Raw genomic sequence first — 17154 nt, 5'->3', positions numbered from 1 at the left:
ATAATTCTGCTATGTACTCTGAAAAATGATCACCCCCCTCCCCCACCCCTCCCCCCCCCCCACCCCAGAGCAGACTAGGAGTAGCTTTCCACACTCCATTCATGACGGGAAACATAATGCATCAACAATCTGATACGAGAACTCAGATGACACCTTATAATTGCTCACCTATACATGTGAGAAACGCTGGAGGAACTCAATCTGTCTCGCAGTGTCTGCAGGAGATGAATAGATACCAGTTTTGGGCCTCAGCCCAAAGATGTGTGTAAAAAAAAAAGACAGGATTTCTCTTTACTCATACCTTGAAAATGGGCTGAGGCCTGAAATGTCAGTAATATATCTTTACCTGCTATGGACACTTTGAGACTGACTGGGTTCCTCCAGCATTTCTGTACTTTTACATTGCAAACCTCTGGCTTTCCCTTCCTGAAGTCAACAATCAGCTCCTTAGTTTTGGTGACGTTGAGTGCAAAGTTATTGTTGGTGCATCCTTCAGCCAAGTTTTCAGTCTCCCTCCTGTATGGGGACTCATCACCTTTCTTTATACAACCCACTACAGTGGTATCATTGGCAAATTTGCAGATGGTGTTATTGCCGTACTGAGCCACACAGTCATAGGTATAAAGTGAGTAGAGCAGGGGGCTAAAAACACAGTCCTGTGATGCTCCGGTACTGATAGAGATTGTGGAGGAGATGTTCTTACCCATCCTCACTGATTGTGGTCTGGAGGTGAGGAAATCCAGGATTCAATTACACAGTGGGGTGTTAACCTCCAGGTCTTTGAGTTTGTGGATCCGTTTTGAGAGGACGATGGTGTTAAATGCCGAACTGTAGGCGATAAAGAGCATCCCGATGAATGCATCTTTACTGCCCAAGTGTTCCAGGGCTTTGTGTAGAGCCAGTGAGATGACATTTGCCATAGATCCTTACGATAGGCAAACTGGAACATATCCATGTCACTGCTCAGACAGGAGCTGATCTGCTTGATCAGCAGCCTTTCAAAACACTTCATCACTGTTGATGTAAGTGCTACTGGTCGATAGTCATTAAGGCAGGTTCTTGGGCACTGGTATGATTGATGGCTGTTTGAAACAAGTGAGTACCATGCTCTGCTGGACTGAGATATTGAAGATATCCATGAATACATTGGTGAGTTGGTCAGCACAGAGTTTTAATACGTGACCAGGTGCTCCATCTGAGCCAGATGCTTTCTTTGGATTCACTCTCCTGGAAGTCAGCAGGGACCCATCATCAGATACAGACAGGAGTCATCTATCTATTGGCAATTAATTTGTGTTTTATTATTTTCAGTTGATTCTGCTACTGCAATAAATTTGTACTTAGTTACATACATAAACGTAATTTGCTTAATGCACCCTGAGGGGCACAGCAAATTTAAGTAAAAGCCTTGTTTTCTTTTCACCTCACATAACAAATTAAAACAATTTTTTTTTTGCATAGTCAGAGGGAGAGAAGTACAGAAGAAACCAAATCTTGACTGATTCACAGGGAAGACAGTCCATAAACTTTGAATTTTGAATGTCCTAGAGGGGCCATAGCTGAAAAAAAGTTGAGAATGGCTGGTGTATAGGATTTTAATCTAGTAAATTATTACATTAATTGCACAGAAATGTTTGATACAATATAGCATAATTAATGGTGGCATTTATTTTAATGAGTTCTGTTGTTAAATAAAATTAGAAGACAAAAGTGAGAATTTAAAAAATCTTTAATTTTAATTTTTTTTTACATACTGCACGGTAACAGGCCCCTCCGGCACACGTGCCCAAATACCCCAATTAAGCTACAACCCCCATATGTTTTGAAGGGTGGGAGGAAACCCAAGCAGACATAGGGAGAACCTCTTACAGGCACCACCCGATTCGAACCCAGGCCACTGGTACTGTAATAGCACTGTGCTAACCAAAATTGCAAATACATTTCAATAATAATTTCCTCTTCCATCAATAAATCCCCAATCCAGGAAGTGTTACTGTACTTGCCATGTAGTTGGTGCTGCAGGTCTACTAACCTGGAATTTCCCCAGCAAGTAGCTCTGTGTGATGGTTCTGTAATCGCATTCACCATTATTCATACAGTTGCATATGAGGACAGAGAGATTCATAATTGATCCGCTGAAGTCATCGTTCACTTGAATGGTTAACTGGACTGGCGTTACGTTTCGTGGGGTCCAGGTCAATAGACCTGTAGCTGTATTGTGAGAAGAAATATGTGCACCAAGTAAAGGAACTTTAGGAAATAAATTGCTCTTGCTGTGTTACAACCTAAACCATAATTAATGTAAATTCTCTTTTCATTTTTTGAGATGTAAAGATTTTCACCAGAGGAACTACAAATGAAAAGTTGCTCTCTATTCCCCTACTACATTAATACAGTAACATTTCTTTTAATGATCTTTTCATCTAAATGGGGGTCCATGATATATACATGTACCCCTATTCTCTTTTCTGTCAACTTATCCAGCTGGAAACTTGTTCCCACTTGATGGTATCTAATGCATTATTTAATTATGTCAACAAGTTTTGTTCTATCTCTGAACTCAAAATTCCAGTAAAATCCCTGTTACCTAGAATTCAAGCAGCCAGCAAAAAAGAGGAAAACAAATAAATAGAAATAATTAAGAATACATAAAAATTAAAAGTCTACTTATTCTGGTTATCCATCCCATAGGGTGATGATAGCTCCTTTCAATCAGTTTGTGCGGTTTGATATGAGGATACCCCACTCCTCAGAAAGGAGCAGCATGTGTGTGAATGGATTTAGGTGAGTAGTGGTTGAACAGAGCCAGACCCACCCTCTTGACATCCCCTCCTGGATCCAGTGGCATGGTGAGGTCCAAGACGGCTAGGGGAAGTTCTGTTGCAGTGAGTGGCCAGACGAAGTTTCGATGCTTCACGGCACGTGTTTGCTAGATGGCAGCTGACCCTACAAGAGGATTCATCCACCCTTTGACAGGTCTTGTTTTTCATCCTGCAGGGTGTCTAGCCACCCTCTGTACCAGGCAAGTCTGGTCGGGGAGCTGGTTTAGTCGCCAACCATCTGACCATGCAATAGGTAGTACTGGGTTACATGGTACCAGTAGCACTCAGACGAGTGAAATTACACTTATAAAAGTAAATGTTCTCTGAAGTAACACATAAACTTGAAGATCTGAAGATGGGAGCAAATATTCAGTCTGTGGAGTGCCTTGGTTGTGTTTTGCTTGTAGCAGTTGTTTGAATAAAGTTTGAATAAAATGGCATCGCCCAGGATGAAGAGCTGGTTGATGCTGCTCGCTGTTGGGGTGACTCTCTTAAAGTTTCTCCTTATCCCTGCTTAGTAAGAGTCTTTATCTTTATTAGTAAATTATTACGTATATTAGTAAGGCTTTATCTGTAAATGTGGGAGAGGGGAGGTTAATTAAAATGTTATTGTTTGTCTTTCAGGCAGCTTCGTGGAAGCTGCAGATGCAGTGACAGTTAAATGTTTTTTTTTAAATGTGTCTGAAAATAAAGTAAAATGCTTTAAGGTTCACACAAGCGAAGTTTGTTTCAGTGTAAGTATAGTATCGTACCTTTGTATTTTAAACTTTTTATGCTTAATGAAGGTGTATTAGTTAGGCATTGTAAGAGTGAGTCTGAAGTTATGGAAAACTCGCTTATCGAACATCGATCAATCCCCGCAAGTGCTGGATACTAGGAGTTTTTACCACATATGGAATATATAGTAATAGTACTACTTACAGTTGCTTTTGTAAAATATCAGGAAAATCAACCCCTCTGCTCCCCTTAACAAAAGAGTCCCTATACGCCCATGGGTTTGCACTTATCTATTTTGCCAGTTGAAACCTCAACAATTCTCGCCTAATATTTATCAAACATGCTTTCCCTTTCATTAATCTCTGTTGACTCTGTCCAATCCTGTTATTAACTTATGTTTCCACGTTGGCTTAGTTTGTTTCTATTGTGTATATAAACTTCTAACATGTGGTCACTTTTCCCCAAAGTTCTTTAACTTTGAGGTCTATTTACCCTTTCTCATTGCTCAATATTAGCGCTAAAACCGCCATTTAACTTGTTAGTTCCTCAACTTACATATTTAGAAAATGTTCATTTATATCAGTGGTTTTCAAATTGCCCCCCTAAACTCACATTCCACTTTAAGTAATCCCTATGCATCATTGCTCTGTGATTAGTAAGGGATTGCTTAAGGTGGCATGCGAATGGGAAGGGAAGGTTGAGAACCACTGCTCTAGACCCAATTGTTACTGAAATATTTCACTTGATAAAGATTGTCATTGGCCCATTTCCTTTGGAGTTATCAAACCGAGCACATAACGAGTCAATTAGGTACAATTAAAACAGTGCTTTTCAAGTTTTTTCTTTCCACCCACATACCACCTTAAGCAATCCCTTACTAATCACAGAGCACCGATAGCATAGGGATTGCTTAAAGTGGAATGAGAGTTTAAGGGGGCAGTTTGAAAACCACTGATTTATACTCTCCATGAATTCATTCCCTACATTATTACTGTTTTTTCTTATCTATATCTAAAGTATCCTTGCATTACCTATTCCATGACTAATTTATACTATATCCAGCATTACCATTTATTTTCTGAAGCCTGTGTGCAACTCCCATCAATGCTCTATGCCTCTTGCTCTCTCTTATCCCTAGCCAAACTGATTTGTGTTGGTTTTGTTTTACCAAAGAGTCAACCTGCTTACCATCCTGATTGTGGATTTCAGCATGCAAAGTGATATGCAGAGTGAACTGCCTTTGCAGCAATCTGCCCCTCAACATTACCAGAGTGTAGGGATATAGCCTAAGAAAATGACAATGGCTCAGTGAAGCACAAGAAGACAGCATTCATTGGCCCGCAATGGCCTCTACATCAGTGTCCTTCCTGTTCCTATCTTGCAGTCAGCCTGAAGCCCTTCGATCTTGGTTTTATGGGATTTAACATTTATTCTCGATCTCTCATTGTCTTGAAAGTTGACCTACCTTCTGGAACTTCTTAATTTTGCTTGCAAATGTCCAACATTAATTGAGGTGGACAGTTAATTTGAGAAGAATATCTCACCACAAAGGTCTGGATGGGGCTGTTGAAGACTAAGTGGTGGGGAAAGGTGGAAAGGGCTTGGGGGAGTTGGGGGTGTAACGGACAGCAAGTTTGTATTTGGAAGATGCAAGCCATTTGAGGAAGAAAACATGAAACTTTAAAACAATGGTGTCTGGGAAGGAACAGACTATGAAAAGGTTTCCGAAAACCAAAAGAGGAGCTGAATGTGCAGTTTAGTCATGTGGACCACACTGATACTATGGCAGTTTTGTACTAGGGAAAGAATGGAAGGTATAGGCAAAGAGGTCTCAAAAAAGAATTTTTGTCAAAGCTATTATCTCCAACACTGGCATCGCTATGGGGGTACGGGGGTACGCGGGGTGCGGACTGCACCGGATCAACTTGCTACCATCATGTCCGGGTGACACCATCAGAGGGGATGACTCCAAAATGACTGTCTATAAAGAGTTTCAGCAGAAATTTATTATTTTTAAATAAAAATATCCCTGTAGTTAGTTAAAACATTTTTTGTAAGCCCAGCTTACCTATGCTAATTTACTTTTTTTTAAATTTCTTTCTTTCACCATGAGTCATATCAATAACAACATTCACAAATGATCATCACTAATATATTCACAATGGCATTTCCTCTTTCTCCCCCCTTTCCCCCCTTTCATCCCTCTCCACCTCCCCACCCCCCTTCAAAAACCAATAAATAATAAAACACATAAAACAAAGAAATAACAAAAAAGCAAAGAAGTCGTATCATCCACTTACACAGATTTAAATCTTATTATGCTCATAATCATGTCGTTTTAAGAGATGGAGGTTTGTGGTCGGCATTCTCCGACATATTTGTTTGAATAATGTACACTTGTCTTTCAGATTGTATGTAATTTTTTCTAATGGAATACACTTCTTTATTTCTGTATCACTGTTGTATTTTAAGGTTTGTTTCCATTTTCCAGGTTGTCATAATACATTTTTTGGCTACTGCTAGTGCTATCATAATAAATTTTATTTGGGCTCTGTCTAATTTTAGTCCTAATTTTTTTGTCTCTTATATTATTTAACAAAAATTTTTTTGGATCTTTAGGTTTATTATTTTTTGTGATTTTGTTTAATATTAGGCTAAGATCTTCCCAGAAAGTTTTCACTTTTGAACATGTCCAAATTGCATGTAATGCTGTTCCAGTCTCTTGTTTACAGCAAAAACATCTATCTGATGCTGTTGGGTCCCACTCTTCTAATTTCTGAGGAGTTATATATAATCTATGGAGCCAGTTATATTGTATCATACATAATTTAGTATTTACCATGTTCCTCATTGTTCCTATACCTAACTCCTCCCATGTTTCGTTCTATATCTCTATGTTTAAATCTTTTTCCCAACTTTGTTTCGGTTTATACTTTGTTTCATCCTCTTCCTTATATTTCAATTTGATGTACATGTGGGTAATAAACTTTTTAATTATCATTATGTCTCTGATTAAATATTCATAGCTGCTACTTTCAGGTAGTCTCAAGCTATTTCCCAGTTTATCTTTTAAATAAGTTTTCAACTGGTACTTTGTGTTTTTCCATATTTATCTTTTAATTGCTCAAATGTTAATAAATTATTTGCCAAAAAGCAATCTTCTATTTTCTTGATTCCTTTTCTATCCCATTCCTTGAAAAGTAAATTATCTATTGTATAGGGGGATTAGTGGGTTTTGTGTCAATAACATTTTTGGTATTTGATAATTTATATTTTGTTCTTCCAGGTGTATTCTTTTCCATAATTTAAGTGTGTGATGTAGTGCTGGTGAATTGTTGTATTGCACCAATTTTTCATCCCATTTGTAAAGTATGTGTTCCAGGATTACCCCCTTCACTGTTCGCTTTGGTTATTGAACCACTAGCGGAGTTGATAAGAAAGGAAACTATGATTAAAAGGAATAAAAATAAAAGGGAAACAATATAAAATCAGCCTATTTGCAGATGACAGCATAGTATATTTAACAGAACCAGATAGGTCAATAAAAAAACTACATATGAAACTGAAAGAATAAGGAGAGATATCAGGGTACAAGATTAACACCAATAAAAGTGGTGATGCCAATGGACAAAGTTGATTATTCAGAATTTTAAAAAGAAACCCCTTTTAAATGGCAATCACAGGTGATACGTTACCTTGGTATCAGAATAGATAATAACCTAAAACATTTATACAAATTAAACTATGAACCATTAATTAAAAAAATACAGGAAGACTTAGAGAATTGGAAAGAACTACTGTTAACTTTAATAGGAAGAGTAAACTGTATTAAGATGAATGTGTTTCCACGGGTGCAATATCTATTCCAAATGTTACCAATCCCCCTGACAGAAATTTTTTTTTCCAAAACTGAAGAAAATAGTAAGGAAATGTTTATGGAAAGGTAAGAAATTAACAATAGCACTAGAAAAATTAATGTGGAGTTACGAACAAGGGGAGGGGGGGAGCTACAGCTACCAAACTTCAAAAATTACTACAGGGCAGCACAGATAAGATACTTATCAGATTTTTATCAGAGAGGAGAAACTGGACTAAGATAGAATTAGACAAATTGGGAGAAAATATCCTGGAAGCTAATTTACTTTTTGAACCTTCTAATGAGCTCCAGTCAGAGCTGTCATTATTACTCAAATATAATGACCCTTTGAATCATGTGGTTTCGTCTGCATGTGCTACAAGTGCGGTCTGTTGTTTTCGTTGCTAATGGTGTTTTTATAGTCACTACTTTGTCAAATTTTATGGTGTTTTTTTTAATCACTGCTATTTCCATTAATATTTAGTGTTATATGGGAATTATGATTTACAAGTAACATTAGTACAAAAAACATTAAGGATTCTGTATGGTCTGGTATGGAAGGAGGACCACGGGGGTGGGGGAGGGTGACACTATGAGTTACTGCAGTGGGTGACACCAACCTTAATGATGCCACTGACCTCCAATGTTTATGGAAGATAAAAGGTCCTGAGAGAAATATGGATACATTGACAGTTTAAATGGGATGAGAAGAAGTTTGGTGGGTTCAGTTTGTGGAGCTTATGTTGGCTTCAATACTCAGAGAAAGAGTATGAAAATGGGGTCGCTACTCTGAAGCTACCAATAAGTCTATAAGATTATGATACAGGAGCAGAATTAGGCCATTCAGCCCATTGAGTCCACTCCACCATTCCATCATGAGCTAATCAATTCTCCCACTTAGCCTCACTTCCCTGCCTTCTCCCCATAACCTTTGATACCCTGACTATTCAGTTAGCTATCAATCTCTGCCAAATGACAGCCTCCATAGCCACCCATGGTTGCAAATTGCAGGAGTTCACCACTCTCTAGCTAAAGAGATTCCTTTAGATCTCTGTTTCAAATGGATGCCCTTCAATCCTGTAGATGACACTTTCCAAGTTCTAATATTTCCCAATTTCAAAATATGCCATCTTCAAAGAGACGTGAGGACGATATTCAGAATTACTATCTTATTAATCCAATGAACCAAACTTTGTAGTTGCAGCTTTAAGTAGCTTTAAATCATTGATAAAACAGATAAACGTTTTGCACAACTTTTCATTGAGATTTTCATAATGATGAGTAAAGAAAGCATAGACGGTATAATAATAAAACAATATTCAACTTTAAATAGATAGAAGAAGAAATAGACACATTTAAGACAAAATAAGACAAATTAAGATGAATCAAGATTAATTCAAAGAAAAGTATCTCAAGCTCACATCTCTGTCAAGAATTCATTGAAGAATGAGATGCAAGCTCTCAGTCTGCTCAGATCTTATGACATATGACACTACAAACAATACTTTCTTAAAGGCATAGGCACAAAATTAACTACAATTCAAAAACACAAGGCTTTAACCTTTACAATCCTGAAGATGTGTCCTCTACCATGGGAAACAACTTTGCCACATTTGCATTGTCCTTTCAATATTCAAAATGCTTCTGTGAGGTCCCTCTCATTCTTCTGAACTGCAAGGAGCACAGTCCAAGAGATATCAAATGTTCCTCATATGCTAATCCCTTCCTTCTAGGAATTATTCTTGTGAAACTCCAATACCAGCATATCCTTTCTTAAATAAGGAGCCCAAAACTCTACTCCATATTCGAAGTGATGCTTCACCACTGCCTTATAAAGCCTCAAATTCACATCTCTGCTCTATATCCTATTCTTCAAGATACGAATACCAACATTGCATTTGTCTTCTTCACCACCTGGAATTCAATCTGGACATTATCCTTTGGGGTGTCCTGCAGGGGGACTCAAAGTCCCTTTGTCAAGTTAAGTATATCGTCATCTGATTGTACAAGTACAACCTAATCAAACAGTGTTCTCTGGTCCTCGGTGCAAACGTGCAGACACACAACCAGACATAACACACATACAGGCAAACAATGCAGGATAAATATTTTATCTATACAAATAAATCAATCAATATTGTTTTGTACATGTGAGAGTTTCAGATGGTTAGTGTGAGCAGTTCCTTTGGATGGTCAGCATTCCCTTGCCTTGTGAGAAGAGGCTGTTCCTCAGCCTGGTTGTGGTAGCTCTGATACTCCTGTATCTTTTCCCTGATGAAAGCAGCTGAAAGATGCCAAGATGCAATGTGCAGGGTGGAAGGGATCCTCAATAATTTTGTGTGCCCTCTTCAGCCAACAATCTCCGTAGGTCAAGTTGATGGATGGGGGGGGGGGGGTCAGGGTGGGATGGTGGGGGAGGGAGACTCCAGTAATCCTCTCTACACTCCTATAGTCCTTTGGATTGACCTCCGATCCATTTCTCTGCAGCCACTGTACCACACTATGATGCAGCCGGCCAGGACGCTCTCAATAGAGCTCCTATTGAAGGTTGACATAATGGTGGCCAGTAGCGTTGCTCACTTCTCAGGAAGTGCAGTCGCTGTTGCGCTGTCCAGACAAGTGAGGAGATGTTGACTATCCATAATAGGACACTTTTAGATGAACTCCAAGGAACTTAGTATTCTCCACTCTCTCTACCGCAGAGTTCCTGATGTGTAGTGGAGGGTGGTTGTTCCTGATCCTCCTGAAGTCCATGATCATCTCCTTTGCTTTGTCCATGTTGAGACTCAAGTTGTTAATCTCGCACCATTTCACAGAATTTTCCACCTCTTCTCTATACTGTGACTAATTGTTGTTGCTGATGAGGCCAACGACTGTTGTGCCATCTGCAAACTTGATGACTCTGTTGGAGCTGGATCTGGCGATGCAGTCGTGCGTCAGTGGTATATACCCGAGTGGGCTGTGTGCTATGGTGTGCCTGTGCTCAGCGTAATGGTGCTTGACATTTTGCTACCAACCTGGACACCTCCGAATTTTGCATTTTCCCTCCATCCCAATAAGTCTGCCCTTTCACTCCTTCTACCAAAGTGCACAACTGCACACTTTACAACATTATATTTTATTTGCTATTTCTTTGCCAATTCCTCTAATCTATTTCCTCACCACTTACTAACTCTCCTACTATCTTTACATCATCTACAAACTTAGCCATTTATTCCACAATCAAAGCCATTAAGATGCAATGTACAAAGAAGCAGCCCCAACACTGAACCTTGTGGAACACCACAGTAACTGGTAGCCAACCAGAAAAGGATTCCTTTATTCCCACTCTCTTTCCAGCCAATCAGTCATATTCTACCCATGCTAGTATCTTTCCTGTAATTCCACCGGCTCTCATCTTGTTAAGTGGCCTCATCTGCTGTACCTTGTCCAAGGCCTTTTGACAATCCAAATATACAACATCCATTGGATCTCCTTTGTCTAGCATGCTTGTGGTTTCGTCAAAAAAAAATTGTAGTCAGGCAAAATTTTCCCTTAAAGAAACCATGCTGACTTTGGCCAATCTTGTCATGCACCTACAGGTACTCCGTACCTCCTCAATAAGTTCTCCTGAAACGTTAGGGTGCACCCTAACGTTTAACAAATGGGATTGTTAGGGTCGAATGCTGTAGAGCAAACAGTTAGAAGAGTAGTAATAAGATGGGGCAAGAAATAAGAAAGGGTCTTAAATAACCCATAGTGAATAACTGAAAGGGTGCAATATTGAGTGCTGTAGTGTTGGAAAGAACTAGAGAATATAGGAAACACACAAGAATTCCAAGTTACAAAGAGTTTTTAAAATAAGTTTCAAACCTGAGCTTATTGTGGCTCCATCAGGAATAGGTGGTACTAATGCAAAGCTGACTTTATCATTGTTGGGGTCTTCTGCTTTCATTTGAATCCTTGTCGTTCTGTTGACCTTAACTCGGATGAATAAGGGGCCAATAAAAGTTGGAGGCATGTTTCCTGAAATCAAGAGAGAGAAGGAGTATAAATTGTTTTCAGCATCAATGTTGGTACAATTCTGGAAATGCAACGTTACTAATGCAATGCTTGATAATGAGTTTATTTCCATACACATTGTACCATGTTCAATAGTCAGAAATTCTTTCTTGCTGTAGTCGAAGAGGTACTTATAAAGAAAACCCCTAGTAGTAAACTAATAAAATAGAAGTAAAAGAGAATAAATGCATAAGACAGATATTAAATATTCACAGCAATCCTAGTTAAAAAAAAAAGCTTGTTGGTTAATTTAAAGGTGCAGTACTAATTACAGTCCTACAAAACTGTAAAAATGGAATAAACCAATAAAAAGCATGTAATGCAACACCATGACATTAACTAAATTGCATGAGTTTAAAAATGGGCTTTAGGAAGTCACTTCCAGCCTTCCACAATGTGTCTAAATGCATGTGAGCAGGTTGATATTTCATTATGTTAATCTCTTAATCAGGGCACTGGGATAATGTGTTTTTTTATTGTAATAACTGAGTTCTGGCTTCCTATATTTCCTGTTAAAATACATAATCACTGGAAGGAACTAAAGAATCAATAAGACAATCCGTCAATGGGTCATGTAACTTCACAGCTACTTTCTTTTGTCTTTCTCTGAAAAGCTTATCCAGATAATTTACACTAATACCTGACTTTATAAACTTTGGAAGTTAATGTCTAAACTCTGGAAATTAGATTCTGAACACTATGTAGGTCTATTATAGTAACATTAGGTATTGATTACACTGCAGGATTGAGAAGGGGACCAAGAGGAACATCAATAGCCACAGGACCGCAGCAACATGCTACTTATAACTCCAAGGGAGGGAAAGGCACAGGAGAGTGATGCTTGGAGCATTTAGAGACCATCCTTTCGCTGTTCCCTTAATCTTTTCAATTCCACCATCCCTCAAAATATTGGAACTGAAAAAGGATCATGAGAATTGTTATTTTGGTTAGAAAATCAGAAAATAATATTTTAGCAGAGGTCCAGGGTTAAAAAGTTCCTGAGAAACTCCAGGCTTATCTGTGCTACCTGCTCCCAGCCTCCATATCTCCTAATTATGAAGAAGGAAAGGCTTCCCAGGTTCAATCTACTCATTATTAAGATCTCGTCACTTGAAAGTTTAGGTAACACAGGCAATGGATAAAGAAGAAAATAGCTCTTGTTTCATAGGATGCCCGATGTTTCCCCAAAGTCAACTGCCTGTTGATAACTAACGAAATCACCTTGGAAACCTGTTAAAGGCTGGACTTATTTATGCCCATAAATATCACATTCTTCATTTGAAGAAGTGATGTCGTCAAAAAAATTAAGGCAGAATACAGAGTAACCTTAAGAAATCTTTTTTACATGGCAGTATTTTAAGTAGCACACAATTAGATAGCTCACTGAAGACTATAGAATGCAATAGGAAATCAGTTGGTTAAGACGGTAAAGACCCTGTCCATCCCTGGCTATTACCAGGATTCGAATCAATAAAAATACACTTAACTTAATTATGATCAATATGTATTTGATGGTTTACTTCATGGTTTCAATTTGTGTTGTACATTGTCATCTACAATGACCCTAAAAATTGAATCAGCCAAACCGTAATAATTTTAATAATATTGACATTCTTTGCAACTATTACTTATCCAATATGCAACACCTAACCAAAGTATAGTACTGACCAAAAATCACTGTGTGTTTTTCATAATTTAGGTAACAATTCCTTGTTTGCAATCCCACTTTTGTATTATTAGTAACAAGGATATCATAAACACATTCAGCATTGCTTGAACAAGTTCTGTTGACATCATTCAATCTTTTATCATCTGTAGTTGCCAGGAGTACTGATGAGAAGATTGGCTTAAATGCTTCCCACTTTTTCAATGGCTGCCGTGAAGGAAAAAGACTCTCCGGTGGTGGGACAAGCCCTATGAAATACAGAACCAGAAAGTAGAAGTTAATCAAATCTTCCTCCCACTAGCATTTGGAATTTTGTTATTTCCATGAAGCTTTTATTTTTATAAATAATGATCCTATTTATCCCCTTATCATATTGAAATTGAGAGTCTTTTTCTATGATAAATCAAATACTGTACTTTCATAAAATGCAATTGGACGACATCTGCAGGATGCAATTTTTTGGGGGAGGGGATAATTGTATAAATCAAGCAAGGGGAAATCGGCAACTGATTTGCTCTACTTTCCCTTCCATTCCATTGACTTTAATGGTCATTAGTTCCTATCCTATGTTTAGCTGAACTCTTTCTAGGTTTTGCCCACTCCTCATTCTGGTACCAGGGAAGAAGGATATATTTAGGATTGTAAATGGCTATCCATATCTCTAATATTTGAGCCTTCTATCTCACCTATCTCTATTCCTACTTTATTGTTCCCACCATGTAATCATATAACCCACAATGCCTCATTATTGGCATTTTGAAATGAATAATGCTTGCAGGATTTTACAAACACAATAGTTTCTTACTCCTTTCTACATTTTCTTCAAGGCTCACAAGAAGAACCCATTTTTGTATTCCTGAACTGCCCTACGATTACCTACTGAAAGTAATTTTCAGTGAAACTTCTGTGTACATGATATGGTCTACTCATGTTCAAATTCAGATGTTTTCAAGTTCAGGTGAGGTAGATTTAAGTGTCATTGCTCAAAATGTAGCTTGGAACATTATTTGTGAGCATTTAAGACTAAATTTAGGACCCATTGTAGAAACAAAAAGATAGGATTTTTTTCTGCAGTATTCATCATCCTGAGTTCTAGGAAATGTAAGCACAAATGCTCACTTCCTGTTGGCAACATTTTGATACAAAAATATGGAATGTAAAAACTCAACAAGTCAGGCAACATTTATGGAAGGAGAAGCACTCAACATTTGAGGTCTGGAATATTTTATCAGAACCGAAAGAGAGAGACGTGTTAGGAAAGAAGAAGCAGGTGGAGGCATGAGGAGGCAGGATTATACAAGCCTTCCCTACCTTCTCTCCTATTAAAAACTAACACATCTCTCTCTTTCCCATCCATTTTCAGCCAAAGAGTTGCAGTCCCAAAATGTAGACTGTTTCTCTTTCTATGGATGTTGTATGATACTGTTTAACTAGCATTTTCTGTTTTGATTCAAATTTCCAGCATCTGTGTGCTTTTTTTTTTATTTTCATTGACTAACAATGCTGTTTTACTTGGCAAAAAAAAAGACCCAGAGGTGAGGTCCTGTGTCTAGCTCTTAGATTGGGGCTTAGCTATGCTTTTTTTTTGACCTGAGATAATGGTTTGTGGATACAACAGAATCAAAACATGTAACCCAATCAATCTGGACATGAAAGGTGAAAGGGGTAAAGCAAGAGGTTGTGATTTACTGGAAATTGCCAGCAAAAAAAATCATTTTGACTTCTTTCTATGTCAGTGCTGCCAAACATCTATTGAGGACTTCAAAGAGGATTTTTCGGGTTGTGTGTCAAAAATGTTTGACAAGTATAATTAAGTTAACTTATCCATGAAATCGTGCGTAACTTGTTATGTTGCTGAAAGACCAAGCTTTAAATTTAAATTCTTTCTTAATTTCAGCCTACAAGTCCATGCTGTCCAATTTACACCCCATAACCTGCACCCTGACACGTTTTGAATGTTTGGGGGGGAACAGGTGCCCCTGGAGGAAACCCATGCAGACACTGGGAGAACGTACAAACTCCTTACAGACAGCGTAGGATTTGAACCCCAGTCCAGACTTATTCGCTGGCACTGTAAAGGCATTGTGCTAACTGCTCTGCCAGCCATGCTCTCCTTTCTAGAGCATCAAATATACAGTAACTAAAATAAGGTAAATTCACCTGTCTTGATGAAATGAGTGCTGGGTCTACAGATGTTTGTTTGCGATATTGACGATTTGTATGTCCATAAAGAGGACATTTATGGATCAAACTAAATTTGATTAGGTAGAGGACAGCTAGGAAGGGTATTTAAGTTTAGAACAGGATCTAAATCAGTTAGGGAGGTGGGCCAATGGAATTTAACTCTGAAAAAATGTGAGGTCTTGCATTTTGGAATGTCAAACCTGGGTAGGACTGACACATAAATGGCAGGTCCTTGGAGGGTGTTGCAGAACAGAGAGATCCGGGGCTACAGGTGTATAGTTCATGAAAATAGCGACTCGGGTGGACAGGCTGATGAAGAATGCTTACCTTTGTTAGACGAGGTATTGAGTACCAAAATTAGGACCTTGTATGTCATTTATATCAGGCATTGGTGAAACCACAGTATTTGTGTGCAGTTTAAGTCACCCAGACACAAGAATGATGCCAATAAGCTAGACAAGGTTCAGAGAAGGTTCACCAGGTGTAGCCAAGACTGGAAAGTTTGAGTTATTCAGAGAGGTTAGACCGTCTTGGTCTTTTTATTTGTAGAACATTGGAAGCTAAAGGGTGCCCTTCTAGAGGTTTATAAAATCATAAAGGGCGTGGATTCTTCCCAGGGTAGACAATTCTAAACTACAGGACATAGGTTTAAGGTGAGGGCGCAAAGAGTTAAAGAAGACCCTTTCCATCCAGCACACGGTATGTTTGATCTGCTACCATCAAGGAGGTGGTACAGGAGCATCAAAATCAGAACTGCCAGGTTGGGAAATGGCTTTTCCTGTGGGCTGTGAGAGAGCTGAACAGTATCCTGTAATTGCGTAAATCATCCTAAAATATTTATATATTTATTCTAATTATTATTTTCTGCATATATGTGATTTTAATATGTATGGTGTGTGTATGTTTGTGCAGTGTAGGCCAGAGAAACTGTTTCATCAGTTTGTATATGTACAGTCAGACAATAATAAACTTGAACATGAATTTGGGAGTGAAAAGGTTTAAGAGGGACAACTTTTTCATTCAGAGATCAGTATTTGAATGAGCTGCCAGAGGAAGCTACAAAAATGGGTACAATTATAATGATCAAAAACCAGAAGAGCGGGGAGCAGAATTAGGCCATTCAGCCTATTTTGTCTGCTCCACCATTTAAATCATGGCTAATGCACTTTTTCTTTCAACCCCTTCTCCCCATTACTCTTGACACCCTGACTAATAAGAACCTATCAACCTCTGCTTTAAATATACCCAAATAAAATTAGGATAAGAAAGATATGGTCTAAATGCAGGCAAATGGGACTACCTCAGTTTGCCAATTTGATCAGCAGGAACGTGTTGGGGAGAAAAGTTTGTCGCATGCTGTATTTGTGGTCCTCCTACTATCAAATTTTATGCTTTACAAATGACACTAATCCAAATGATCTTTAACAAAGAAAGCAATTTATGTTCTACAGGATATTCCTGCAGAATGTTCTAATTAATCACTTTCTTGATTTTATGAAATAAACAATAAATTTGTATTATGAACCAAAAACAATTAGCTGGAAAGTCCAATATTTTCCATAGATTATACTTGATGTTTTCAGATGAGATAGATGAAGGTGATTCAACCCATCAAGTCCATGTCACATCTCAGATGATCCTTTCCCTACCTATTTCCCTTTAACCTATCCTCTCACACATGCCCATGAACACACCCCTGATCTGTCTACCAATCACCCAAACAGGTGCAATTTAGAGAAGTCAGCTAACCAAACAACTGGTACCTTTTGGAGACGAGAGAGTAAACCAGAGCATCCAAGGGAATCACGCATGTCACAGGCAGAGCATGCAAACATCACAGAAACAGTACCAGAAATCAGAATCAAGCC

General features: G+C 38.3%; 1 protein-coding gene across 1 annotated transcript in view; it reads right to left on the bottom strand.

Moving 5' to 3' along the window:
* LOC138762362 (mucin-like protein) overlaps positions 1–17154 on the bottom strand; it is a 76340-nt gene that overhangs the window by 16690 nt on the left and 42496 nt on the right. Inside the window, exons 4-6 of the mRNA XM_069936131.1 lie at positions 13105–13350; positions 11248–11400; positions 2033–2211 (exon numbers count right to left, since the gene is read on the bottom strand). Of these exons, the coding sequence (XP_069792232.1) occupies positions 2033–2211; positions 11248–11400; positions 13105–13350 (578 nt within the window). The remainder of the gene's footprint in view (positions 1–2032; positions 2212–11247; positions 11401–13104; positions 13351–17154) is intronic.

This window comes from Narcine bancroftii, chromosome 4, assembly GCF_036971445.1.
Source record: "Narcine bancroftii isolate sNarBan1 chromosome 4, sNarBan1.hap1, whole genome shotgun sequence".
Classification (NCBI taxonomy): Eukaryota; Metazoa; Chordata; class Chondrichthyes; order Torpediniformes; family Narcinidae; genus Narcine; species Narcine bancroftii.
Note: the sequence above shows the minus strand (reverse complement) of the source record. Positions and strands in the feature narration are given on the sequence as shown.